Source organism: Elgaria multicarinata, chromosome 5 (genome assembly GCF_023053635.1).
Source record: "Elgaria multicarinata webbii isolate HBS135686 ecotype San Diego chromosome 5, rElgMul1.1.pri, whole genome shotgun sequence".
In the NCBI taxonomy this organism is placed as follows: Eukaryota; Metazoa; Chordata; class Lepidosauria; order Squamata; family Anguidae; genus Elgaria; species Elgaria multicarinata.
In genome coordinates this window covers 56,424,841-56,452,798 of record NC_086175.1, presented here as the reverse complement: position 1 = coordinate 56,452,798, position 27,958 = coordinate 56,424,841, and the positions used below count along the sequence as shown (strand labels likewise).

The 27,958-nt window shown below is 38.7% G+C and overlaps 1 protein-coding gene across 4 annotated transcripts; it reads left to right on the top strand.

Annotated features, from left to right (window-relative positions):
• Positions 1-107: 107 nt before the first annotated feature.
• AP1S2 (adaptor related protein complex 1 subunit sigma 2) lies at positions 108-27,631 on the top strand. Of its 4 annotated transcripts, none has more exons than XM_063126400.1 (6): positions 317-399; positions 3,919-4,097; positions 9,584-9,692; positions 12,063-12,200; positions 19,026-19,119; positions 27,390-27,631. In XM_063126400.1, exons 2-5 carry the CDS (start codon positions 3,919-3,921, stop codon positions 19,068-19,070), a joined length of 471 nt encoding a protein of 156 aa, XP_062982470.1. In that variant the 5' UTR covers positions 317-399; the 3' UTR covers positions 19,071-19,119; positions 27,390-27,631. The 4 variants fall into 4 exon arrangements, with proteins under 4 accessions (XP_062982474.1, XP_062982470.1, XP_062982471.1 ...); XM_063126401.1 differs by lacking the exon at positions 27,390-27,631 and adding an exon at positions 24,289-25,540; XM_063126404.1 differs by lacking the exon at positions 19,026-19,119 and having other exon boundaries at positions 108-399.
• The last annotated feature ends 327 nt before the right edge of the window (positions 27,632-27,958 follow it).

The window sequence follows — 27,958 nt, the reverse complement described above, 5'->3', positions numbered from 1 at the left end:
GCCAGCCCGTTGCGTCCCTATGGTGGTTGCCTGCACTGGTTACTACCCCTCCCGCCCCCTCTTTCACATTTTCTTCCCAGGGATTGGCTGTGCGGGAAACTCTTGCTTCCTCCTCCCCCTCCCCCCCTTTCGGTGTATTTTGGTCGGTTAGGAGGAGCGAATGAAGTTTGGTGGCTGAGGAGAAGTGGGGCCGCCCTTCCTCCTTCGGCCCCGCCTCCCCCGCGACAGTTCGCTCGGGCTACTTGCTGCGAGCAGTCCGTCCTTTCCCTTCAGTTGCTCTGTAGGAGGAGGAGGACGAGGCTGGTGGCGACGGTTCCTCTACTAGAGGGAACGTCGAGGAGATTCCTCTTCGCCTCCACCCCCCGCCCGTGCGCGCGCCTCCGACGCTTCTGGGTAACGGTAAGTGATGCGGCGAGCTTGGCCGCGAGCGAGCGAGAGAGCGCGCGCGCTCGCATAACGGTCGGAGGCGGCTCCTCACCGGTTGAACCCTCTTGTGCGCTGACCGGCGGCGGCGAGGAGGGCGACTCTTCTGCCGCTCTCCCTTGCGTATTGTGTGTACACGCGCACACGCAGATAAGACGGCGCGCGTACGTTTAAGAGACGCAGCAGCTCTCTGCTCTGGGCATTTCCCCACGGCTTGAGGGATGGCTGTGTCGAAGTGTGTCTGTAAAGAAACAAAACAAGAAAAGCAAAACCTCAACCCTTGAGAGTTAGGCCCTGTTGGTCACTCCTGGCACCCACATGACCTCTTGTGCGGTGTGGGTCACGGGGAGGGGGCTGCCCCGAGCCCCTATTGTGCCACCTCATGGTCTTCTCGATAGAAAACGGTGGCTAAGCAGGTGTCCTGGCAGCCTTCCCTCACTTCTTCCTTCCTTCCTTCCTTCCTTCCTTTTTAATCCCCTTCCTCGCATTTTGGGTTGGAGCATTTTATAGTGGATTCTGCTCTTACTGCCTTTAAGCTGGTTGAAGTTGGATCTGTGTGCAACTCCTCTTGAGGAGGATGCAGAGAAGAGGATGATGTTTGGATGGGGTAGCTGTCCCTTAGCAATGCACTTTAGGTACTCTTGTTTCCTGTTTTTTTTTTTAGTTTTGTGTTGTTAATTCACAGCCAGGATGAACAAAGGTGGCTATTCTCCCCTCCAACCCCTTTTAGCACTTCCTTGTGCTAAACATACTCCTTGACAGAAGTGAGTATGAGGATGGTGGTGATTTGGAATGTGGACTTAGATGGTGTTACCTTGTGCACATATGCTGAGAGTTTGCCAAGAGAAAGTGGATCAGAAGTCACCATTTTTGAGTTTGGCTACTCAAAAGGCAGTGTGGTCATCCAACTTTTCACTAAGGGGATCAGTCACTGAAAATTCATTCTAAATAAAATTACCTTTTCACTATGTCCTTACTGTTTTCCAAAGCCGCCTTTGCTTGTCAGCTATTGCTGAAGGATAGGTCATTTTCCGAATTAGTTCTTATGTAAAGTTCTGGGAATTGTGAAATATAAAGTAAAAGTGGAATCTGCCTTACTCTGAACTTAAACATTTTTGAAAGAACATTCTTCTATTTTTCTGCTTACTTCTTCCTACACCAAGTGAAGCACTAATAGGGCCCCTTTACCACATGAAAAACGGAGAAGGATGAACATCAGTTTTTTCAGCTCAAGAAATGTGTGGTTTGCGTGGAAGTAAATTACCATTGTTTGTCTAGACTGCTGTGGCTCCAGACTAAACACTGCTTTTCTAAGGGTACAATTGTATGCAATCCACTTAGGAGTGGAAGGATTTAATTTCTGTCTAAACATGCATAGGGTTGTGCCTTCATTGTATTTAAAGCAAGAGGGAAAGATGCCCTATAAATAACTTTGTAGCGGTTTCTTAGGCTTTCTACGTACAGAGGAAAGGTTATGGTAAAAACAAACATGTTTATGAGCAAGGCATAGTCAAAATCATACAAACCCCCCCCCCCCCAACTACCACACTTCATGGACCTTGGCAATTACAAGTTTTCCACTCTATTTTGAAGATAAAAGATCTAGATTTCAGGAAGTTTCCCCTTCCAATACGTGCCTTGGTGGTTTTTTTTAAAAAAGGCTTAATTATGGTTGTACAGTATACTCTTTTCTCAGTTTACATTCAGTTGATCGTCTGTGTCTTTAGACAGTGTTAATTTCCACCTGCCAAAATACTTAGTATAATCATGATAGTAGCTTTATGTGCGGCTGAATAGGAAGTGTGATGACTCCTCAGTCTAACTCACTTCTGTATCACTAGCTTTAGTTGATAATTATCTCCGTTTAGAGAAGTTAGTTGCTGGTTTGGAGGAGCCCCTTTTTTATTAGAATATTTTGAAATCGTGGCAAAATTTGTCTTGACAAGAGAACCTAAGGGAGATTTTTTTTAAAAAAAAATACATCATTGCTTTAGTACTGGGTTCTATTAAAAATTAAAGCACTTCTATAGTTCTAAAATTCAATTCTTCTACAGTTGTGATAACTACATCTCCATCTACTTATTTAAAAGGTACAATTTACACCAAAGGACAGTGGCCAGAATTTTAGTTTCTTCTGTGTGATTTTTTTTAGAATAGCTGTTTAGCACAGTCTATCAAACCTATAGGGAGATTTTCTGAAACAAAGGATTAAGCCCATGTTTAACATTTCTTTTTCATAGCTTTAGATTTAAGAAAGAAGAGGAACTATCTTGGTCCAATTGACAGAGAAGTGAGGATGATAGGTAGGACAAATAGGAGCATGTCTACCAGTAATCACAACTTGCTCATAAAAAACTCATTTTCAGTTTGGGGAAGGCAAACCACTATGCTATATGTATGGTATCCTTGGAAGTATATCTACATAAAAATGACACTATCAAGCTGCTCCCAACTTGTAAGGGCGGCACATCTTAAATATTTGTGTGCGATCACAAAGTCTAGAAACTGTTTTCCAGAACAATGAACTCCATAGTTCACTTGATTTTTCTCAATAAAGAATTGTGTACATATGGGGCATGTCTTTATATTCTTTAGGGGAAAAGTTAATATGTCACAACATGCTTAGTTAGGAAAAGGACCTATTATTCTCAGATGCACTGCATTTCACAGAAGGTATGCTGATAGCACATCATTTTCTTCAGTAGCTGTCAATCTTTTCAAACCCAGGACCCATCTTTTAGTACACCTTACAAATAGAAGAAGGAATTCTTGGCAAGTGCAGGTTAATGCTGTCAGGGTAAGAAACTACTACTATCTCACTTCCCTCTTATGTGCAACTATGAAATGTACAGGAGAAAGGCTTAACATCATTACTTTAAAGTGCTTTGATATCTTCCAGTGTTGATTGTATTACAATATTGTGCACATGAAACAACATAATCTACATCACAAGGACCTTATTGTGAGAAATAAGTTTAATATGAAGTGATAGCTTTTTAGAGATGGGGAATTCTGTTGCTCTGCAATGAGTTCCAGGAATCTTTACCAATAGAGCAGCGGTAATAGGGATGATATATGATGATGGGGTGCCAAGTTGAATTGGTATGCTACCTTTAAATTCAGTGGGAGGATGTCAGCATATATTGTATTATGGTTAATTTCTGGGGATATATTCCACATTTGTGGTTTTAGCAATTATGGTAACCAATCTGATTGATTATTTTAGATTAACTCACTGCTGTGATTTCCACTTTTATTCAGACTTGATATTTTAAAATATAGATAATTTTAAAAATAAGGGTGACTGTATATTTCTTGTGATACTTTATATAGTGTACAGTGTCCATGAAAATTTTTACCCACTGCTTGGTTTAAAGCTTAATTGAAGAAAAATGCTGGCAATTTTAATGTTGGAAAACTATCTCAGACATAAAACACAAATCACATAATGCGGCTGAAAGACTGACATCAAACCGGTTTTATTTAACTCAACAGATGCAGTTTATGTTGCTTTTTAGTCGTCAGGGGAAGCTGAGACTTCAGAAGTGGTATGTCCCGTTGTCTGACAAAGAAAAGAAGAAAATCACAAGAGAACTTGTTCAAACAGTCTTAGCACGTAAACCGAAAATGTGCAGCTTTCTGGAGTGGAGAGACCTGAAGATTGTCTACAAAAGGTTGTTTTGCCTTTGTAAACTTATAATTGCCATACCCGCAACCCAACAAAAGACATATATAATGGTAGAAATAAGTCCCTTACCATGTGTGGGAAAAATGTATTTAAGATTTTTCCTCATGTAATTTGACAGCATGATAGGAATTATTCATGTCTAGAATGCTTTTCCTGTATTTAGAAATGTGCTGATAAAAAGATTATTTTACACTTAATAAAATAGTTCAGTTTATAGTAAATGAGGTATACAGGTTTGAAAACAATGTGTGTGTTTTAGAGGCTATTTGTGCTTGAATGTTGAAACTGTTCAGTTTGATATAAACTAGGACTAGATCACATTCAAAATATGGAAAGATTGCACAAGTATGCTACTCTATTCATCTGACCTGTTGGAGTATGAACCAAGAACTATGAAGTGTTAATATTGACTGTTCTAATGCAATGAAGGAAAACGATTCTTGCTACCATAGTTAAATTACTTCATCCTTTGTGTTTTGGCTTGTAAAGAGATCAAGTACTACTTGTACTTTAGTTAGTTCATAAATCTCTCAAGGTTGGAAATGCCATTCCCTGCAGATCTACTTATCACTGTGTAGAATATTCACAGAAAAGAGGAGACAACATTTATTGAAGTTTTTACATCGTTGGTTTATGACAATGTTGGACATTAACAAATTTGATGGGGTTTGTCCCAAAGCAGCCCTTGAGGATCAGTTTTCTTATCAGCTGACACACATTTGGCTGACAAGTGATATTTATGATCCCTGCCCTCAAAATTAAGCTATTGACCTGTATTTTTTGTCTTTTCTGTAGCGTACTTAGTTGACTTGTGTGAGATCAGAAACTGATTTGGTATTCCTTTTATCTCCTTGTTGCACATTATTCTTGGACTTTATATAGTCCAAGAATAATGGACTATAATGGACTCTTCCTGGAGGACTGCTCTCAGTAGGCGGTCTTGGGGAAGACTTTTGTTTCACCCGATGGCCATTGCCTAGGGTGCTATAATGTACCATCATGTCCCTATGCTTTTTGACATTGCATGAAACTGCTATGGGAAGGCATCCAGAGGTTGGCCTGAAGATTCATCTGTAAGCAGATGATGCTCAGCTCAGCCTATCATTTCCATCTACTGAGCCCATGGAGGTTGTGAAACCGCATGAACCATTATTTGTAGTGAGTATTAGGACAGTGAGGACAAGGCACTGTAGGTAGAAGAATCGACCACTCTGGATGGAGTTTTCATAACTGGTCTTAGATGGCATTGCATTCTCCTCTAAAGGAATATGTGTGCAGCTTAGGAGTTTGTCTGGGCTCATTGCTAACTGGGGAAGCTCAGGTGAACAGAGATGGCTTTTACCAGCTCAGGCTTATATATCATATACAACCCTATCAGGAGAATACTGGTCTTATTTATCCGTGCACTAGTGACATTCAGAAGTAAAATGGATTGCCTATAAAGGCAGTTCAGAAACTTCAGCTGGTGCAAAAGGTGACTGCCCAAGAACTTGTGACAGTTATTTTTCACCAGCTGCGCTCATTGCCAGTACATTTCCCAGCCAAATTTAAAGTGTTGGTTTTAACCTTTAAAGTCTTCAATAGTTTGGTGCCAAATCATTTGAACGGCCACCTTCACCCATTAGCCGCCTGGATGCAATTAAGAATATAAGTGCCATGTTGGATCAGACCGAGGGTCCATCTAGTCCAGCACTCCATTCACACAGGGGCCAACCAGCTGTCAGCCAGGGACCAACAAAGCAGGGTGCAGCAGCACTCTCCCACCCATGTTCCCCAGCAACTGGTGTGTATAGGCTTACTGCCTCAGATTCTGGAGGTAGCCCATCGCCATCAGAGCTAGTAGCCATTGATAGCCTTCTCCAGGAATTTATCCAACCCCCTTTTAAATTGGTGGCCATCAGTACATTAAGGCCCTTATTGCTTGACCACTGCTGAGTGCAGTCAGATTTGCAGGTACAAGGGATAGAGCCTTTTCCGTAGAGGCCCCATATAGTTGGAATGCATTACCAGGAGACATCCATCAAGCTGCATCATTAATCACTGCAGACCTTCAAGGAAGCCCTCACTTATTTTCCACAGCTTTCTCTTGGGTTTTTTTTTTTAATGGAATTGCTAATGGTTTGACTGCCATGTTTTTGTTTTAGGATTTTTTGGGGTAGAATGTCGGTAGTTTTCACTGCCTTTTCTTTATTCTGATGTTTGCTGTTGCATTGTATTTATTTAGTGATCCTCAAAAATCAGTCCACATAATCTGTGGAGGTCTATTGAATATATGACCCTGCCTTTAATAAATAAGATTTATATAATATATCAGTAAAATGAGTGTTTGAGTATATGTATCTATGTGGAGCATAGAGGATAGGACTCAGTTGCAGAACAATAGGGGGTAAAATGACACAAATTTTGTTGGGGTCACACACAAATTTTGGTGGGGATCAGGGTGTGTGAGGGAATTTGGCCAACTGCTGAAAGGTATACAGGCTGAAAGGAAGGGCATGGCCTGTTGTTTGAATCATAGAATCATAGAATAGTAGAGTTGGAAGGGGCCTAAAAGGCCATCGACTCCAACCCCCTGCTCAATGCTGGAATCCACCCTACAGCATACTTGACAGATGGTTTTCCAGCTGCCTCTTGAAGGCCTCTAGTGTGGGAAAGCCCACAACCTTCCTAGGTAACTGGTTTGCTTGTGTTCAACCTTAGGAAGTGGGGAGGAAATTAGACTTGAACTTAGTCCTCTGACTAAGTCCTCAAACTCCCAGATTTGAAGATTTATAGAACTTGAAGATTGAATTTGAGTACTTGTAATGTAAAGAAATTTTGATTTGGTTGGAGCTGGAAGCAGAGCTGGAAAAATCTCAGGTTGTCAGATTTCATTGGTATTTAGGATTCACCGCTCCATTCCTCTCCCACCGGCATGCCGATAGTGACTTGCATGGAGGTTAACTGAAGAAGCTTCCAGCATGGCCAATATTACTGTAGTAAAAAAAAAAAAATGCATGATATGAATCTTGAGAGGATTTCTTCATGTTGTCAAGATATTATTGTTAAAGGTAAAAACTATTTTAAAAGAAGTACTTTAAGAACCACTGAGTTTAAGAAGGTTTGGATTAAGTCCACAAGCATTCTTATGGAGGATCAGACACAAGAGTGTCATTGTAGTATTAGTAAAGTAAATAATTAATAGTGTAAAATGTTCTTAAGATAAATTATTGTTTGGAAACAGAGTGGCAGTTCTTTTTAACTTACTCAGATAAGCTAGACAACAGCTATATTTTTCACACATACCAATTATAATACAAAATAACTCTAAAAAATCTTTAAATGAAACTGAATATAACTTTTGCCAAATTCATATTAATGATTGAATAAAACAACATGAAGGTAGAAAGTAAATACTTTCAGAATTTTATTTTTTAAAGTTTTTATACTTGTTTTTTGATGATATGGTCAAAGTGTTTCATAAACCAAAATACAGTATAAATATTGGAACAGTCAGCACTACAAGATGAAGATAAGTAGGCAGGAATCCCAGCTGATTGTATCCCAAAGGCTTGTCTGAATAAGGCTGCAATCCTTTAGAGCAGCCTTGGCCAATCTAGTGTCTTCCAGATGTATTGGACCACTATTTCCATGATGGCTAGGGATGATGGGAATTAGAGTTAAACTCATCTGGAAGGCACCAGACTGGGGAAGGCAATTACCTGGAATAAGCCCCACTAAAGTCAATGAAAACTCACTTCTGAGTAGACATTAAGAGTTTTAACAGGCCTTTTTAATGGGGCTGATTGAGTGGATCTGACATAGCTCTCTCTCCAAATAATTATGCTGGTTTGGGCTTGTTCACAATTAGGGGTGTCTATGTTCATTTTGGATGTTGTTCACAAAAATAGGGAATTCCAGTGTATAATGATCATAATAGTAGTTTGGGTCAGGGTGAAACTGCACAGAGCAGAGTACTAGAGGTAGGTGCTTTAGGAAATTCACCCCATCAAGAAGATGAATTTATTGTGTTTTGAACAAGTTATAGGTTTGGAATTGTTGAGGACAACTCTACATATAGTGTATTGCAGAAGTACTGAAGAGATGTAAAAGTATAATTGACAATCTTGAAAACCCTCTTCTAAGCATTACACTTTTTAATACTTCATTAACCTTGAATCTTCTGGGGCCCCAACCTTTTCCCCTTTTAGCTGCTTTGTGTAGCTAGTTTCTTCTCATTTTTTACTGTCTCTTTTCAGTCTAGTATTTTGAAAACTCGGAAGCAGAGCATTCTTGCTGATTTAGGTGCTATTGTACAAAATACTCTTAGTCAGGTAAACTCATCTTGGTATCAGCTGTTAAGAGAAAGCAGGCTTCCTTTCATATGATAGTTTAGCTAATAATGAGAACCAGACCCCACCCCTTTAAAAGGAAATTTAAGCTGAGATGGTAATGCATAACAATTACCTTATAAGCAGATATAATATGGTTATTGTGCTTCTAGGCCTTCAGATAGCTTCATGTGTCCAAGACAATGTTATCTTTTATTAGTAATGGTCAAGTGTATAGAATTTAGGGCTTATATGATGTACATTTTCAGATGTAATGACAAACCATAGATTGTCATAAGATTGGAGAGCCTCAGGCTTGTACAGTTCCTTTTACCCTTCCCCCTCTTTGCATGCAAGAGGAGGAGATTAAAAGGTTCTGCTTCTAGTTTGCAACGAACTGCATCTTGCTGTACTGAGCAAATGCAGCAAACTGATTTGCTCGAGGCATAGTTAGGTCTGAAACTGGGAACTGGTTTGTTGTTAAATCTGAACTGGGTCTTGGTTTTAGATTGCATTCTGCTGTATTTCCACCACAGCTGTCCAAAGGCATTTCCTTCGAGATGTAGGAAAATTATTCTTCCTACTAGGCAAATTTTGAGCATGAATTAAGAGCTTGGGGCATGCCTACATAACCAATTTAAGGGGACCGGTTATTTCTTGGAGAAAAACTAGCTTTGGATGGAACAGTGGGATTTGCAGTATACCAGTGTCTAAGCTAGTAATCATAAATATATTGCTATGATAAATAAGTACCATCTCTGAATTTAAACTGGTTTTAAAGCTGCTTCTTGATAGTTATGGCTCCTAATCAAAGAAGCCACAAGGTGTCATCCTTTGAAGTGGTTGAGGATTCCTAACAAACAATTATCTGCAACCTCACAGTCAGTTTGGGAAAAGCCCTAATAAAGGTGTTTTCAAACCAGTTTGAATATGTGCCTTCAGAATGGTTTCTTTGCTCTGTTGTTCACTTCAACTTAACTTTGAGTCCTAACGCCTTATTCTGAGGGAGTTGGAACTGTTAAGTTTTGCAAAATATGCAAGGGTATGTATACTTTTGCAAAAAAAGAACAACACCAGTATTTCTGCATTTTAACTTTAACTGAGGGTGGGCAAGACTCCACAAGGCAGTTGTCACTGTTAAATTAACAAATGTTTCTTACAGATATGCAAGCCTCTACTTCTGCTGTGCCATTGAAGACCAGGATAATGAGCTAATAACCCTGGAGATAATTCACCGTTATGTAGAATTGCTTGATAAATATTTTGGAAGTGTAAGTTATTAACTGTGGTTTTTTTAGTCTTTCAAAATCTATGGGTTGGATCCAGAGTTGCATTCAGCAGATGTTCCACTGGCACTGGAGGAAGAGGGGTAAAGTAGTGATTTTGGCAGGTTCCGCCATGAATAGCTGCTCAGGGGGGTTGGGAGAGCCTCAGCATTGGAGGTTGTGCTGGAAGATGCAGAAGTGGAAGAGAACACCCTTTCCCTGCCCTTTAACTGCAGTGGGAAACCTCCACAGGCCTTGGCCCTTTTGTGTTTGGAAAGGGTCCTTCTGTTCATGGAGAGGACATTCTGTATCTAACCCTGTGTATATAAATAGATTTAATGAATTTTTAATGTGTTTGTGTTCACTCAAATATAAAGAAAAGCTGTTTAATGCATATACAGTTCATCTGGTGATCATAGCAGCATTCTGCACATTGAAAAGTGCTGTAGAAAAGAATAAGGAATACCATTGATTTGGTATTTGTCTTTGTTTTATAGCATGCATGATAGAATCCATTGGCTAAAATGAATATTATGAATCAGAACAAAACATTATCTATTACAATAAATTATGTAGGTTGCTTTCTTGCTGGGAACTTTCAAGTCTAATAATGAATTTATATGTTGCTTAAGACTATGTGAAAAAGCCCAAAATATGGATTCTTTCCTTCTTTCTTTTTCACTGCATCTTGTTGCTATGAAAGATTTTTTATTAGTGTCTTGCTATTACATACTTTGGCCTTAGCTAGACCTAAGGTTTATCCCGGGATCGTCCCGGGTTCGTCCCTGCCTGCTCCCGGGGTAGCCTGTGTGTCATTTACATGAACAGGGATGACCCCGGGACGATCCCGGGATAAACCTTAGGTCTAGCTGAGGCCTTTGTTATACTAAATGAAAGATATGTGACCCTTTTAAGAAGAGTAGTAGTAGTTGGTAAGCAAAGTAGTCCTTCTGACTGGTAAATATTTTTATTTAAATGCCTGTTCCTGGACTAATCTTTTAATATTAATATTGCATATTAATATTTCTCTCAAAGTTTGTTCCTTTCCAATTTTTTGTAACTAGAGCCCCCTAAGGTATTACATGGGAAATCATGGTAATGTGTACCTATTAAAACCACAAGATCTTAACTCGGCATCCTATCCCCAAACTATCCCCTAACTCAACCTGGATGGCCTTGGCAACAGACTGCCCCCGGGTTGAAATTGCTGCTGGTGAATGTCAGGTCAGTGAATGAAAAAACAACTGCTATCCAAGACCTGATCCCGGATGAGCATGCCGACCTGGTCTGTATCACAGAGACCTGGTTGGATGAAGTAGGGGGAATTAATCTCTCTCAGCTGTGCCCACCAGGGTTCTCTGTCCAGCATCAGGCAAGGCTTGAGGGGCGGGGAGGTGGAGCGGCAGTGGTCTATCGGGATTTTATTCCCCTGACCAGGTGTCCTGTCCCACAGTCTGTGGGGTTCGAATGTGTTTATCTGAAGGTGGTTGGTTGGGACAGAATAGGCATTCTGTTGGTGTACTCTCCATCCCGCTGCTCAGCAGTCCCCCTGGATTCAGCCTGGATGCCCAGATTTCGGCAGTGGCCAGGAGTGCATTTGCACAGTTAAAGCTAGTGCACCAGCTGTGCCCATTCCTTGAGATGTCAGACCTGGCCACTGTGACACATGCCTTAGTTGCCCCCCTTTTGGATTACTGTAACATGCTCTATGTGGGGCTGCCTTTGAAGAGTGTTTGGAAACTTCAGCTGGTTCAAAGAGCTGCAGCCAGATTGTTGACCGGGGCTGGTTACAGGGAGCACACAACTCCCCTGTTACAACAGCTCCCCTGGCTTCCGGTCTGTTTCCTGGCACAATTCAAAGTGCTGGCTGTTACCTACAAAGCCCTATATGGCTCGAGTATTCTCCCATATGAGCCTGCCTGTGCTCTGAGATCTGGGGAGGCCTTTCTCTCAGTCCCACCAACATCCCAAGCATGCCTGATGGGTATGCGGGAGAAGGCCTTCTCGGTGGCTGCTCCAAGGCTCTGGAACTCCCTTCCCTGGGATGCTAGGCTGGCTCCCTCTCTGCTTTCAGAGGCAGGCAATTTTTTTTTTGTTCCAGCAGGCTTTTGGAACTATCCTGGACCTGTGTTAATGTATCGGATTTTTTTAATCTGTTACTGATTTTTTTAAATATCAATGTTTTTAATTTTACTGCAGGTTTAATTCTATTTTAACTTTTGTATATTTGTATTTATATGTTTTATTTGTACGTTTTAATCTTGTAAACCGCCTTGAGTCCTGGTACTGGGAAAAAGGCAGGAAACTAATAATAATAATAATAAATAATAATAGACAAGTGTATTGAATCTCAATATATTCTCTATCTTTTTTTAGGTATGTGAACTTGATATCATTTTCAATTTTGAGAAAGCTTATTTTATTTTGGATGAATTTCTCTTGGGTGGGGAAGTTCAGGAGACCTCAAAGAAAAATGTTCTTAAAGCCATTGAACAGGCAGACCTATTACAGGAGGTAAGCAAACTTTATTTCTTTCCCATAGCACACTAGCATGCTGTGGTCTTCTCTAAGAAAAGCTTTTATTTGTCCAAAGTTGCAGAAAAAGCTTTCCAGCATGTCTAGCATGCTTTGCCCATTTCTTGTTCTGTTAGAGTTCACTCCATTCAATGTGTTCACTCCTATGCAGAGTGGCAGTACTACTTTTTAAATATAAAAATAGGCTTGCTTTCATAGTTCCTTTGGTGTAAGTGTTGCTAGACATGCAGCTACTGTTATGTGTGTGTCTTGTTCTCTAAGCATTTCTATGTCTATTTAATTTCTATCCATTTCTTTATATTAAATTGACTGAATGATTATAACTAATTTTTGCCATACCTGATGCATGTATGCCTCTTTCATTGCTGAAATCCAGAAGCTAGACTCTCTTCTTTGAGACATTTTCAGGTATAGTTAACATTGTTTTAAAAACAAGTCATAATGCCTTAGTTAATGCAATTAGTTTTCATTGTGTATTTAGAAAGTAGTTATAACATTAGTCCTAGGAGTGTAGCAAATAGAGTAGTTTTGGGGTTAAAGCCTTGCCTCTCAGCTGCTAACAAAATGCATAAATATTATTGTACTCTGCTGCCTTTAGTGCACTGAATTTGAACTATGAACTTGGTTAAATACAGCAGTTGATACATCTATATTTTGTTGAAAGAAATAAGATTCTTAAATTAACACCCTTCTCACCAATCTGACAATAATCCTTCTTTGGTAGCTATAATCTTGAAACAACATAGAACTGGTAATATAGGAAGTTTGTACTGTGGCTCTGACTTCATCGTGGGTCGGTTTCTACACATGGAATTGTATCCAATGTTAGTCCTACTTAGACTGAATGGAACTTAAGTTAGACTGATGTTGGATACAATTCATTGCTCTAAGGAACATTGGTTAAGTCTGTGTGTTGGTCCAGTTGTATACATTCAAACTTATGTGTGGCTTTGTTCTGTAAACATTACATGTGTTCTAAGATGTGTATTTGTTTTGACCTGTTACGTATGCATGTATTGTTTGAGTCCATCCTTCAGTCCTTGTGTACCTATTTACCACTCATTAGTGAGTTTTTTTTAAGTAGCAAAACACATACTTTTGTCCTGGCTACTTGAGAGATCATCCAAACTTGTACTAGCTGACATGGTACAGTCCTCTCAAGTCTTTGCCATCTCCGAATGCACATTGGGATGTCTTATTTGAAAGCATTCAGCATCAAAATCTCCTTATACTTAAAATATTTACATACAGCGGGCAAGTTTGGAGGTCACTTTAATCCAGGATGGCTTAATAAACTACACACAGTAGCTTATTTTTTTTAAGTAGTCCATGATGCCCTGACACAAGACCAGGCTAATAAGCTACTTTGCCTAATCTGACCCTTTTCCTTTCTTCCTGTCCCAGTGCAGTCCTCCTGTCCAAGCAGTGGCACTATTTCACCCATTCATTACATCACAGCAGGGGCTAGTCAGCAGGCACCCAATCCATTTTCAAAACCCTGCACATTTACACCCAGAGGAGTGGAAATCCCAGGTGCACCGAAAAGGGGGTGGCACAAATAAACCCCTGGAAGTTTGTAGGATCCTGACCAAAGTTCATAGGCAACTTCTCCTAGTGGCAAGGTACTTGGTCCACCTACAAAACTCTGTGCAGTTACACCCAGAGGGTGGAAAATCCCAGGTGCATCAAGAAGGGGCTGACACAAATAAACTCATGTAAGTTTGCAGGATTGGGACAAAAGTGCATAGGCAGCCTCCCCTAATCGGGTGACACATAGAATCATAGAATAGTAGAGTTGGAAGGGGCCTATAAAGCCATCGAGTCCAACCCCCTGCTCAATGCAGGATGCACCATCAAAGCCCTGCGCAATTATACCAGAGGATGCTGCTGCAATTGCTTTGCTGTTTCCATTACAGAGAGAGTGGTGGCAGTGATCAGGACCTCCCTTGCTGCACGACTCTCTAGACCAGTGGTTCTCAACCTTTTTTGCTCCATTCCCCCCTTTCACCATTGTTCAGAATATAATTCCCCCCTTCCCAAGATAGTCTAACTCAAAAGGTGCATTCCAAATAATATGCATATAATATTGAAAATCTTTTAATTTTTTCTATATTAGTCCCATTTAAAGGGGCAATGCAAAGCATGGCCACTTTTACATTCTCAGCTCCCATGCTTTGTGCTGCCCCTTTAAATGGGAAACTTGAAACTTCTAGGATTGCGAGGGAGGGAGTGAAAAGAGAGCAAAGGCCTGGCTTTTGCAGACGACATGACACTTTTCTGGGACGTTTTTAATAACATGTGTAGGAAGACATAATCTACAGGACATCATACTTTGCTGAATAGTGGTCCCAATTCCCCCCCTGGAACACTAAAATTCCCCCCCGGGGGGGGAATTCCCCCCTTGTTGAGAACCCATGCTCTAGACGAAATTAACCCATGGTGCTCCACAGACAACATGATAACTCATAGTGGGTTAAATAACCCACTCTGCAGACCGTGATTTATCAGAGTGGGTTATTTCTGGCAAAAGTGAGATGGAAACTGATAATATAGGAATTCTGAGTTATCAATATTCCGCTAATACACTGGGAACATAAATGTGTAAGAAACATTGCAAACATTTGTATGGAAAGAACTGCAGAAGAAGCAGCTGGCAAAGAGAGTAGATTGCTATCCAAGATGGTAATGGCTTCATATAGTATGTTGCAGTCTTTTTCTTCCTATAGTATGTTGTAGTCTTTTTCTTCCCATTTTCTTGTAATGTGATATTGTTACCTCCTTCACATGAGGTGTAGACTTCTCATACTTGCTGAACAGTTTTTTAGGGTGTGTATGTGTGTGTGCATGCGTATCTTGCATTGCTCTTTAAAGCTACATTTCAAATCAAAGGGATAGCTCTCTAAAACAAAAGCCAAGACAAATTTTGTTATAATGTTAAGGGAAGTACCAACTCCCCTAATATCACTGTAGAGCTGCTTTGGTAGCTCTTTGCAGAGAGCTTCAGAAGCGGCCTGTCCTTAACCACACATTTGATCCCTCTTCCTTGGAACCTGGCGTTACATTCTGCCTTTGGCAGTGAACCCCTCCTCCCTCTCCCCACATCTACAAGAAGCCAGTACATGCTCCAGGAGTTAGGGTGTTACAGAAATCTTTACATGTTAAGTATAGTTGGTATCAAACAGCTGTTTGGCTGCTGATAATCTGTTTTGTTTTCAGTGAGACTATCCACTCTATGAACTATTGAGCAGATTTTAATGAATCTTTACGATGTGAAATAATCTCTATTCTATTGTTTTCACATATGTCTTCAAGTGACATTGAGCATTAAAAAGTAACTACTGTATTGAATTTCCTGAAGAATCTAGTATGGAACCCAGCACCTGCTGCTTTAATACACTTTTGTTAATTAGACTGAAGTCTTTTGGTCCCTAAAATTTCATTTCTCAATTCCTGTGGCAGTTCTCATAGGAAGTTGTTATCTAATTTGGCAGCAGCACAAGAATGTAGTATGCTAAAACCTTGGTTATTATCTAATCTTTTCCAAGATTTATCTAGCTGCAGAATACTAAAATAGAGTGCTATCATACTCTTGTCTATCTGCACCTATAATTTGATATTAGATTTATTTATTCTTAACTTTCACAATTTTGGCAACCCAGAATCTGGCTTGACCCACTAGGAAAAGGTGGTGGGATGCTTGCTGGTTTGGCTGGTCCAAGGCAACGTGCTCTGAGTGCCTCGGAGCATACAAGGAAGCTTCTCACCAGCCGTCCTTCTAGGAAAGGCTGGTGGCAAGCTTGCTGGTTTGGTGCTCCAGGGTTATCAGATTTGGAGAAGGGCCTGGGATCGCTACACAATTACCAGAGCAATCCATACTGTACTCTGTAGCTCCAAAGCTGGGAGAGAGGTTGGTCGGTTGTCACTGTCACAGTCACCAGAGGGTGGTGGCATTTTAACTGTGCCTACCAAAAACATGGAAATCTCTTCAACAAAGTATTTCTAACCTGCCTTTTGATTAACGTATCCAAGGTAACTAATGGAACATAGTAAATACAATATAAAAACGTGCTTGTTTTTTTAAAATCTGTTTAATTTCAAACCAAATGGTGCTAAATCCATAGACTTCTGATCACATGCAAACCTCACTGAAATCAATAAAAGCACCACATCTTTTTAAGAAGTTGCAGGAGTGAAAACATTTCTGTTTAGTTCTACCTTTTCCCATGATCATGGATTCACTTACATATTTTCAAGGGCTGTGTATCTGTCTTGGTTTTTCCAAATGTGTATGAATATTTTGAGTTGTCCTGTAATGTGTCTGTATTGGACCTTTTAGTAATATATTACTGAGCATAGGCTAAGGCCTATGAGGGTCTAGCAAAAATAAAACCCTTTAACATTCCAGTTGGGGCTTTTCTTTTCATTAGCTAATTGGTATGAAGTTTTACAAAACCAAACTATGTGTAATAGGTGACAGGAACGCACCTCAATTCATTTGCTAAAGTAGGAATCCGTGCTGCCTTATAAGATTGTAGCAAGCTATTTAATAAAACAAAAGTAAGTAAAAATAATTCAGTAGCTGTCGCTTGGAATTCCCTGTACAAAAACCGGACCAGAAACTTTCACAATTTATTTAAGTGCTGTACCATTAGGACAAAAAAAGGATCCTCCAAAGACTAATTTCAAGTACTCATATTCAATTGTATATAGTAAGAATTCTGTTATTATCAAACACACAATAAAATTCATACAAAAAGTTAAAATTTTGTGATGTGGTTTAACAACCAAAATTGCTGACTTAGAGAGGACTTTCCATTATTTGGGGGAAATTAGGACTTCCTTCACTAGAATTTTGGTTTGTTATATTGGTGCATCATTGCTTGCAAAGCTCATTATTTCCATGTTCTGCAGTTGAACAGTTACTACATCTACTTGTAGAAGAGAGGGAGTCAGTCTTGCAAGGATGCTCCTACTTAACAAGCTAACGTTCTGGTGGAAAAGTACTTAAATGATTTGCAGAGGCAGGCTTCAGACAACTCATTAAACAGGCTCTATATTAAATACCAATGACTTGCCTTTACTCTGACACAAGAATTGATTTTATATGAGTGGCAGGTGACCTACAACCATGATAACCAAACTTTTAAAAAATGAAGGCGAAGGGTGAAATTTGGAGCAGAAGATGCAGCAAGTTAGGGAAAGAATGTGTAATCATTCTATAACTACCCCCTTCTCCACCATCACCCCTTCTTCCTTTGTTTAAATTTATATTTTGCCTTTTATTGCCTTTCCACTAAAATAGCGCACAAGGTGGCTAATAATACACAGATAAAACAACAAAGTTATAGTTCAAACATTTAAGGCTCGCATCAATAAGATAGAAATTATAGTACCTACCAAATTAAAACATACTTCAGCAATATGTCATGTCATTCTATTCCTCCTATTAGAGTTCTACATTCTTATCCTATAGTAGTGATACGTAATAGTGATCAAACCCCTGGGTTGTTGTAAGTGTGGGGTGTTTGCTTAAAATCACTTAATTTACCATTGAGAGGGTCAGTACATCTGCTAGATTATGACGTAGATGTATTCTTCTGAACTGCTTGCCTAATGCATGAAACAAGTGGTTCTCTGTGTAGTAAAGTTTTTAATTTTCATTACAAAGCTTGTGCTTGGCATTAGATAACCGTCACTACCCTGTTTGGTGGTTTGACCTCCAATCATAGAAATAATCTTTAAAATATGTCATGGAGGTAGGCATTCTAAACTAGGTTTATGCCTTCCTCTCCATTCCTGTCTTACAATTGTAGTCCCTTAGAACATTATGGAGCATTTGTACCTTGCATAATACTAAATAATTCAAGAATGTGTTAAGTACCACATTGAAAATTAAATGCTAACTTTAAGAAAGGAGATCTAACTTCCACTTCCTGTTTTTAGGTTTTATGTTGCACTCATCAGGAAGAAAACTTTGAACAGGCTAGTTTTTCCTGAGGAAAATATATTTTAAAACCCCATTATAAATAAATCTGATAGTCCAGCTACACCTTAGTAACCGTTTTCAAAACAAAATCTTGGTAGATCTTGTAAGGAAGCACTCTGAATTAATGTCACCTATTTAAAGGCCAAATCAGATGTGACGGGAACCATCATTCCTGTGTCTAGCCCTTTTGCATATAATATTGAGGGTCTAACAGTAAAAGGAACATGTTGGAGAAGGACACTGAGTTTTCCCTTCTGTGTCTTTACTTCTCAGTATTCAGTTGCTTAAGTGCCTCTTCTGTGTTCTGGCTCCAATATCAGGAGAGGAGGTAAAACATGGGAGGAGTGAATGTTTGTTTCCCCTCTTCCATGTGCTGTTTTTATTGTTAAAAGTTCCCCCACCCCATCCCCACTTCCTATGTGAATGGGGCAGTCAGGTAAAAAGAAACAACTTTTTGTTACTATCGCATCAGGTTTGGCTCGTACAAATGCTTTCATTGTGTTTGGAATAGCTGCCCTAACCTTGAGGTTTATAACCTTGTTGTAAAAGAGAAAAATCTCGCAGTGTTGAGTTCCTGTGTTGTTGTTTTTGGTGAAGTTCATTGGAGTTTTTGTCTTCGTCGCATTTTCATTAGCTTTGTTTTTGATAGCATTGACATTAAGCAATGCAATGAAGCCACATGCCTGAGCGTCCTAGCAGCCCTCATATTTACACGTCTCTGTGACAGTGGGTTTTCTCTTTTTACAGCTAGTTTTGCTGCAAGAAAAATGTTAAAACGACATTATCAAATTTTAAATTATGCTTGATTTTGTTTGTAGAGCCAGAATGAAGACTGGGGAGGTTTGTCTGAGGATATCTTATGATTAAGAGCAATCTAAAGCCTTAGCGTTTTGATCCCCATCTGTACGATTGGTAACTACCAAATTTACCATTTTGGTGGCATGGATTACATGGGTGCTTTGCAGAGTTTTGCACGTGTAACGGAGCCCTTGCCTGATAAGTGAAAAGGGGAGCAGAAAAATGACCGGCGATGGGCTTAACCTTCTGCAACATTTGCATGACAGTATTGAAGTGTGCTTTGGGTGCTCTGTCTTATTTTCCTTTTCATACTAACAGCATCAGTTTGAAGTGTGTGGTGTCTGGTTTTGTTTTGGTGGTGTTCATAATTTTTAGGTGTTCGTAGAACTTAGAGGATTCCGAAAGTTAATTAGTAGTCAAATATTTGGACTTACAAAAATGCATTTTAAATATTTCCTGGAAGGTTCATTTCTGCCATGAAAGGAACACCTTGCTGCACAATCATTTCTGAACACTTTATTAGTTTTCAAATACTGCATGACAGGGCAAGCCTAAGTAGCAAGCAGGGCATTACAACTTATTTTTGTACAGAACTTTTAGAAGAACGTGCTACACACAAAAAAGGTAAGTGTATGTGTTAAAGAAACTCAGGGTAAACATTCACGTGGAAAGGAGCTAGGAAGATCTTTTCCATAGTTAAATTATACATTCATTAATGTATATAGTACGAAAGACTGGTAACGTTTTAAATAAAAAAAATAATGTACCTGTTTCAGTTAGTTTAAAAAACTGAATTTCTAAAATCAAAGTAATGTCGCTACATATTCTGTAAGGAAGTTAAGTTTGTCATGTTTTTCTTCTGTCCTTCACCAAGAAGCTTAGCATAGTTACATATGAGGGTAAATACATGTCTGATTTCAATTTAAAAAACAAAAAACAAAACCTCAAATCAACTTTTAAATAGATTTTCTGTTTTCTTTTTTTATTTATTTATGGTTCCTCTCTAATCTGGTTTAAAAATAAAATTAATGCAAATCAGTATGTTAAAGTCTTAGTACTTCATAGAGTGCTGCGTTCAATAGTCAACGGTGGGGTAATAACTCGACAGTTGTTTATCTAAGGGGTACTCCCCACACAACAAGATAATAATCAGCCGTGGTGTAGATTAGGATCAGCATTGAGTTGATTATTAGTCCACATGGGTTGATTCACTCATCCCCGCCCTCTCTCCTCCCTCAGTCCTCCTGGTAGTATCCCATCAGCCATTGCTGCCAAAAATCTATCCTGCCAGCTGGACTAGAGCAGCAGCCACCACTTTGACCACTCTTGTCTTGCAACTCTGTGGCTGACAAAGTAACCAACAGTGACTGAGGAAATAACCAGTGGTGCCCTCCACACGACACAATAACCAGAGTTGGTGCAAATAGCCAACTCTCCACAGCGTTGGTTATTTGAGTTGGTTATTTCAGCCAAATAATCATTGGTTAAAAAACTCCCTCCACACAACAGGATAACCCATGGTGGGTTAAATAACCAACTGTTGACTATTTAAACCACCATTGTTTATTGTGTAGTTTGAACCCAGTCAAAGACTTCGACATAATTGACTTTTATATTTTTATCCAAAAATATTTCCCCAAAAGGCCCAGGACAATTTAGAAGCATTTCACTTTGTTAAAATGTGGGACAAATAACATTTCCCTTTTAAATTTATAAAATAGTAAACAGGATCCTTACCTATGGGAGTGATCCATGGATTAGATCTGGTGATGTTCCAGACTATTGGAATATGTTTATATAAGACAGGGGCAGCTGTCTAACAAAGATCATTCACCTGTTGCTGTAGTCTTCTAGACAAGAGCCTCAAGAACAGCAAGCACTATCAAACACTAAAGTGATAACAAGGCAGTTACCTCAAATGCTAAAGAGGTATCTAAAGAGAGAGAGAGATCTTCCTGCACTGGAAGATTTTTTTTAAAATCAACAGACTGCAGCCAGCAGGGAGGGGGGAAAAATAACCCCTCAACTTCCCAAAGTTGCCCACACCTATGCTAACCAATGCATGGAAGGAATGTCTCTTGGATGTTTAACTCCTTCCACTGGCAAGAGGATAGCAGTGGGAGTGATCGAGCAGCCAAGTTGGAATGTTAAAACAGCAGTTACTAGTGTGCAGGCACATTCACAACAACTCAAGAAAACAAACCATGGGTGGTGGTTGTTTACAAACCAGGCCATAGAGTTTTCAGTATGATAAATTATTTACTTCGGATGCTTCCAAGCAAGTTTTTATTGTGAAGTCATCCTGCCTCATTCACAGAATTTTATGGAGGGTCAGGGAGAGGATGCCTTATCTTCCATTTGTAAGTTTCACATGTTTCCCCACGTTACCTTCTTTTGTCCTTTTTTTTCATCTCAGAAAACCCATTGAGGAAAAGATGGTATCGCTGCCCAATGTCTTTTGATTGGGAGCACTAGAAGATCATTGTCTAGAAGCACCCATAGCCTTTCTTAAGGGACAAAATTAATGCAATCTCTCCTTAAAGAGACATGTTTGTCTTATAAGATACCAAACTTGGGACCACCCCAGGTGCTGAATAATCTGAACTTGGAATGAACTGATCTGTTCATTTGACAAGGAGCCCTACCTTTTGTAAGTAGATGCACTTACATTGAAAGTTGGGCTGTAAAGTTGGTGGAAGGTCCTTTGAAATAAATGGTGCTGTATCTGGTTCTAAGAGTGAAGGGAGGGCTTAATTCTGGCTTTATTTATTTATTTATAATTTACTTATTGTTAGCACAGCTAGGAGATCGAGAGGTTCCTCACATATTTCCTAAATATCAGTCAACAATATGATTTTTTTTTGGTGGGTGGAGTGCTTCATAAACATGGTCAAGGCTAAAAGATTACATGCATTTAGATCTGAACTTGCCATGTGGGCAGCAGCTATGGGTGTTGTGTTAAGAATGAGATTGATTTTCTTGTTCTCTGGACTTCAGGGTCATCCAGCAACAAAAGAAGGGACCTTGCAAAGTAAAAGCTAGTTACAGAAGGCTTAAGGGCCATGGTGGAGATAGATAGATAGATAGATAGATAGATAGATAGATAGATAGATTCTTTTAATTTGCAGGCAGTAGGGCTCTCAGGCTGAGCATACAACCATAGCATCCACCATGTGTGTGACACCATGCTGGACTGGTCACTAGAGAAGTAGTAGAGTTTGATAAGAGCGTGGCGGCATTGGGGGACATTAAGTTTGAATGATTTGGCTACTTTACATCTTTTGTTCATTCCTAGATATACTTATGGCTGGGGTTTGAAGGAGAGGTTGCACTTGATCTGCTGTTAGAGGAGCTAACCCCTGTGTATTGACAACCTTATTCAGCATCATCTTATAGTCCATATTGCATGTTGAGCTCAAAGTAATATACCATAGCCCTGCAGTGTAGTTCACTGTTAAACCTTCACACCTCATCCATGGCAATATAGGTGGAGTGGAGGGTTGGGGTGAGAATTTGGCTCCTTCTAGTGTGCTGGTGGTGCAAAGATAACTTTTTTTATTTCAATCCCTGTGGGACCACATGAAGTCACAAACAAACTAGCTTATCTACACAAATTCACAAATTAGGCTGTTAATGCACTGAGAGGAAAGTCAGAAAAAGGTGCATTAGGAGCAGTAGAAAAATAGCTGGGGTGGGTATTGTGTGATGATAAAACATAAACCAGCTTGCATAGGGAACTCTGCTGACATGTCCTAATCTAGAAATGAGCATTTATGACACTAAATCCCCATTACACTAGCAGTAGGTTCTTTTGGTGCAATGGAATGAGTAGGAGCGCAGCAGCAGTATAGATACTGCATCATATCTTCAAAATTATTATTATTATTATTATTATTATTATTATTATTATTATTTATTTATTTATATAGCACCATCAATGTACATGGTGCTGTACAGAGTAAAATAAAACATACTGTGAATTAGTAACATAATGAATGGAATCCAAGTCAAATTGGACAAGTTCAAAGCTGTAATTAACTTTTTCCAGGTGACTATCACGTGTGTGCCTTTCTGTGTGTGTATGCGTCTGTACATGCATGTATGTGTGCACAAGTTTTGGGATGTTCAAAAATTTATGCATTAACACTTTCAGTGCCTTCATTTTACTTAAAACTTAAACAATGCAAGAGTGTACAAATGATTTGTTATATCTTAAAAGTATTCCAGTTAAAAATAATTTCCAAGTAAAGCTCTGAAAGTGTTTGAATATAACATTTAAACCACATCAATTGTGGTTGGGGCTGTGGAATTCATAATCAAATATTTCAGTTCAACTAGTTTTGAGTATTAGAAAAAAGATATAATGTTACAGCTTGTCAAATTAATATGGTGTATTATTTTCATTTTGTTTTCTAAACATAAGTGAAACATGCTAAATTGGATCCCAGGCTCTATAGGCCTCTTCCTGGAACTAGCTATATAATGATCTAATTATTCTGAGACCACTTTTAGAATAAATATGAAAGAATTCAAAATCCTGTTAACTTAGCCTTGTTTGGCAGGAAATCCCCAAAGCCAACTCTCCGTGTAGTTGGATTAACAGTTAGCAGGCTTGGAATGTTAATACAGCTGGTTTTAAAATGGATTAAAAGGAATGTGATCATTGTGTGACCCAGGCCTTTAAAGATATAATTTATGACTATACTTGATGGAGAAAAGTAAAGAACTAATCCTAACTTACATATAGTCTGAGAAACCAATTGATAGTTATAGAATTGGATGTAGTTAGATGCAACATCAAATACAACCTTGCCCCAAGAAGCAAAATTAGCTTGCTGAAAGTACAAATGCAATACAATGCCTTCTGTTAATTTGGCTGTCTGTTCCAATCTTCAGTATACAGAGTTCTTCCTTCTCTTATTAAACTTAGCCATGTGCAAACCAATGATGTCTGGCAGCAGCCGTTTATAGTACAAAGTAGCCACCAGAAACATGATGTGAAGCAATCAGGAAAGCACCATTAAAAAACGCACACAAAAAACCTCTCAGTGATGTCTAGTTGCATATAGCATGCTGCTTTTTCAAGCCCGGAGTAGCATTTTAGTGGTGCATGTAATTCAAAAGATCAGTACAGAGAAAAGTAATGGCACTAGTAGTAATAGTGTAATAGCACTAATAGTAATAGTGTAATAGCACTAATAGTAAATAAAAAGCCATTTGTATTTATTGTATGCATGCAAACCTCTGCACTATTTATAAAGAATGTACACATTTCTTTTGTAGCCACGTCATGAATACTTTAATGTCCCAGTATACTAAATGACTTCATTCATCATGCATAGAGAGAGGCGATAGAGCTGACTTATTCATGGCAGAACACTTATCCTCAGCTTGGTGAATCCAATCATCTTGAACAAATTAGTGTATATCACACAGTTATTTTTTGCTGTTTGTATATTTCCTTGTCCTACCATTTACAATGTCTGTGTTTTTCCTTTCATATGTCTTGTCAGCATGCCATAATTCCATGTTAAACATTTAAATCTATCATTAGCTCTTGACGTAGTATGTAATATGCAAGCTGAAATATTTTACTGAGCCTAGTTTTACAATACTGCAGCTGAATATAACTCTAGTATTTGTAGATAAAATCCATTGATTTGTCATATTCTTGGGCATGGTAAATTAAATGTATGTTTAGAAAACATGCCTTATAGACAGTTTATAATGAAAAGCTTTGAAGGCCACAGAAATATATTTTAAAATCACAATTTTAGAAACTAATTTCTGGCATTTTGCAACTTGGCCTCTGTACTTAAATGTTAAGTACTGTGATCTTGCATTCTTAAAAGCTCCATTGCACATGGTGCTTCTCTTGTTTATAGAAGGGCTTTCCCACTCTTTGTAATACACATATACAGCTGCTGCACCGTTTTTAGCGCACTAATAATGCTGACTTAAACAATGGAGTAACTTGCTGGTAATCATACAGAAGCATCCACTGAAATTGTAATTAACAAGGAAAGTTTCCACTTTTGCAATTTCTGTTCTAAAACAGTCTCAAGTGCAGTCAGTGGAAGAAAATGTGATCTGTTTGTATTGCTCAGGAAAGTGATTGCTATATTATGCAGTTGATATGTTTTCCAGAGAAGTGATTACAAATCTAAGTGGCTTAATCAATCTTATATGACAGAAAGTTCCAGATATTCTGTGGTAATGCACTACTTCAAGATAAATGTCACACTGATATTCCATAAGTGAGGGCTTAATATGTTGAATCTGCAGCCTTCTGGAATGTATAAATAGCAAATATAGGAAATTCTCCCATTACAAAACTTTTTGGGGGGCGGGTATTGCTTCTGTGAATGTATGTGGTAAATGGTGTTTCGCATTCTCTTAATGCCTGAATCTTTAAAATGCTATGCATGAAGTGCTAATGAGGTGCTGAGTTCTGTTATAGCTTTATACAGCTGCATGCTTGTAATTTACTGTGAATTAGCTTTCCTGGCATGTCTGTAATAAAGTATTGCATGCACTTCTCATGTGAATGGCTTTTTTTTCCCCATCTCTTTTGCTATGATATATTTCTGGTGTATGCAATTTACCTTTGGTAATTCTGATCTGCTGACATAACATGAAACACTTTTGATGTTAAACTCCAGTTAGCATTTTTAATGGTTCTCAAGTATTTCTCAGTTTTTCAAACAGCTGTTAATATTTGTACACTTGACCTTCACAGCTATACAACTTAAGTTTTCCCAGATAGCATCTATGATTCTGACTATTTGAGGCTGTGCCTATGTCATTTGCACATTGTTAGTTTGAAACACAAATTAACCTGGTATCTAAAAATAGATAATTTCGTAGCATTCATTACAGATTTATGGTGCATCTACACTATTCATTACAGATTTATGGTGCATCTACACTAGTTGTTTGTTCTAGGATCTCTCCAGAAGAACATTAAGGCCTTAGCTAGACCTAAGGTTTATCCCGGGATCGTCCCGGAGTCACCCTGTTCATGTAAATGACACACAGGATATCCCGGGAGCAGGCAGGGACGACCCAGGGACGATCCCGGGATAAAGCTTAGGTCTAGCTAAGGCCCAACTTCCTTGTGAATAGTCTACTGGCACAGAAGAAACCTAGCCTATGCTACATGGGGCAGGCTACTGCTCTAATTTGCTTAATACATCAGTTGGAGGAGGGTGAATACTGCCTTCTTGATGGAGATCTGCCCATCTCCAAGTGGATCCATTTATGGATCATCCTTTGCACAGACTAACCAGCCAAATTAGGCAGAGAATGAAGTGCAATGCTAGCTTATCCCATTTTTCAATCACCAACATCAGCTTAAATCTTTACTTCAGCACAAAATTGTGCTGGTGACTTGCTAGTCTACTACAGAGGTCCTAGAAACATCCTACTCCTATAGCTGTGCAACTTTTTTGGATGGCACTATTTATCCTTACACTCATGAATCTTTAGGAGGGTAATTTCTGTAATGTGTAAACATCCAGTATAAAAATAGGTTTCTTGGATTTAAGCTCCCTGACAGTAGCCTATCAGCACTGCCTGGTTTAAAGTGATGATGCTGAAATGTAACTGCTTCACCTTTAGTTTTAGTTTAAAGTAAAAAATGTATAAATGTAATACCTCAACTCTTGAGGCCAATTTCTCTTCCTCTACTTAAACACAGGAATTAAAAATGTGTCTTTTTATGTTCTTACATGTTTTTAATGTTCATTTTTCCAAGGAATTGTTGCTAAACTCTTACTCTTTTTAATTTTTGTTTTTTGGCTATACCTGGTTTAGGATGCTAAAGTAAGTGTTTGCTCTGTTAATGCAAAAACTAAAGGTTGTGCTTTTAATAGAAAATGGAGCCTTGGTTAATTAAGGGTTTCTTTAAAAAAAAATGTAGCTTTTGTCTAGCTTTACAGTTGCTGCCAAACTCTTCCAAATCATTTCAAGAATATTAGAAGTTCCATATGAGTTTCATATTTAAATCATACAATTAGTAAACTTTTTAAAATTAGGATTGTTGCTTCCAAAAGGCTTCAATGGTATCAGTTGAAAGATACTGTATCTATAAACTCAGTTGCTACTTCTTTAGTTGGAATTCTTTAATGATCACTTCTGTGAAATATTTTTGAAGCAATATAAATTTTCTGTCCGACCAGTTGACTCATAAAGAAAAATGGGAGAGGCTTGAGGAAATTGGATATGTGTCAAATACAACTATAAAATGCTTAGAGTGTGAAGTGTTCTGTATAAACTGTGACAGCTCAGTTCATATACCATATTTAATTACTTCCCTGTTAGCATAGCATGTGTGATATGTCAGGAACACAAGATCTGTTTACTCTCTAATTTTCCCTCCACAGGAAGCGGAGACCCCTCGTAGTGTACTTGAAGAGATTGGACTGACATAAATCTTCTCCTTTGCTGATGTCTTATGTGGTGTTTCACTAACTGTGTAAATGTTCACTGCCTCCATTTAATGTTAGCTAATGGTGTTATGATGCTATTTGTCAGTATTACTGTTCTGCTAAGCTACTTCATTCAGGCCTTCAAGAAAAATTCCATTTACTGTAAAGTTAAAAAGGGAGCAAACGGTTTTGTTTTTTTTTTAAAAAAAAGTTTGAAAAATAAATAAAAGGGATTTCATAGTGATTTAAGTCACAGTAATTTAACAACATTGAATAATAGATGGCAATTTCAGTAATTATATTTTGTAAATTACTTTGCCATCACATAATGTATGTGATGCTGTACATTATGCCATATACTGAAAAACAATTGCATATGGTAACAAAGTGAAATGTGTTAACTTAGAACTTGGCTTTGTGCAACCAAAGACTTTTATTATAAAGTCAGCATTTGTTAAAGCTCAGTTTAGGTTATTACAGACGATAGGGGGAAACAACTGTTTACGGCTGTTTTATTTATACCA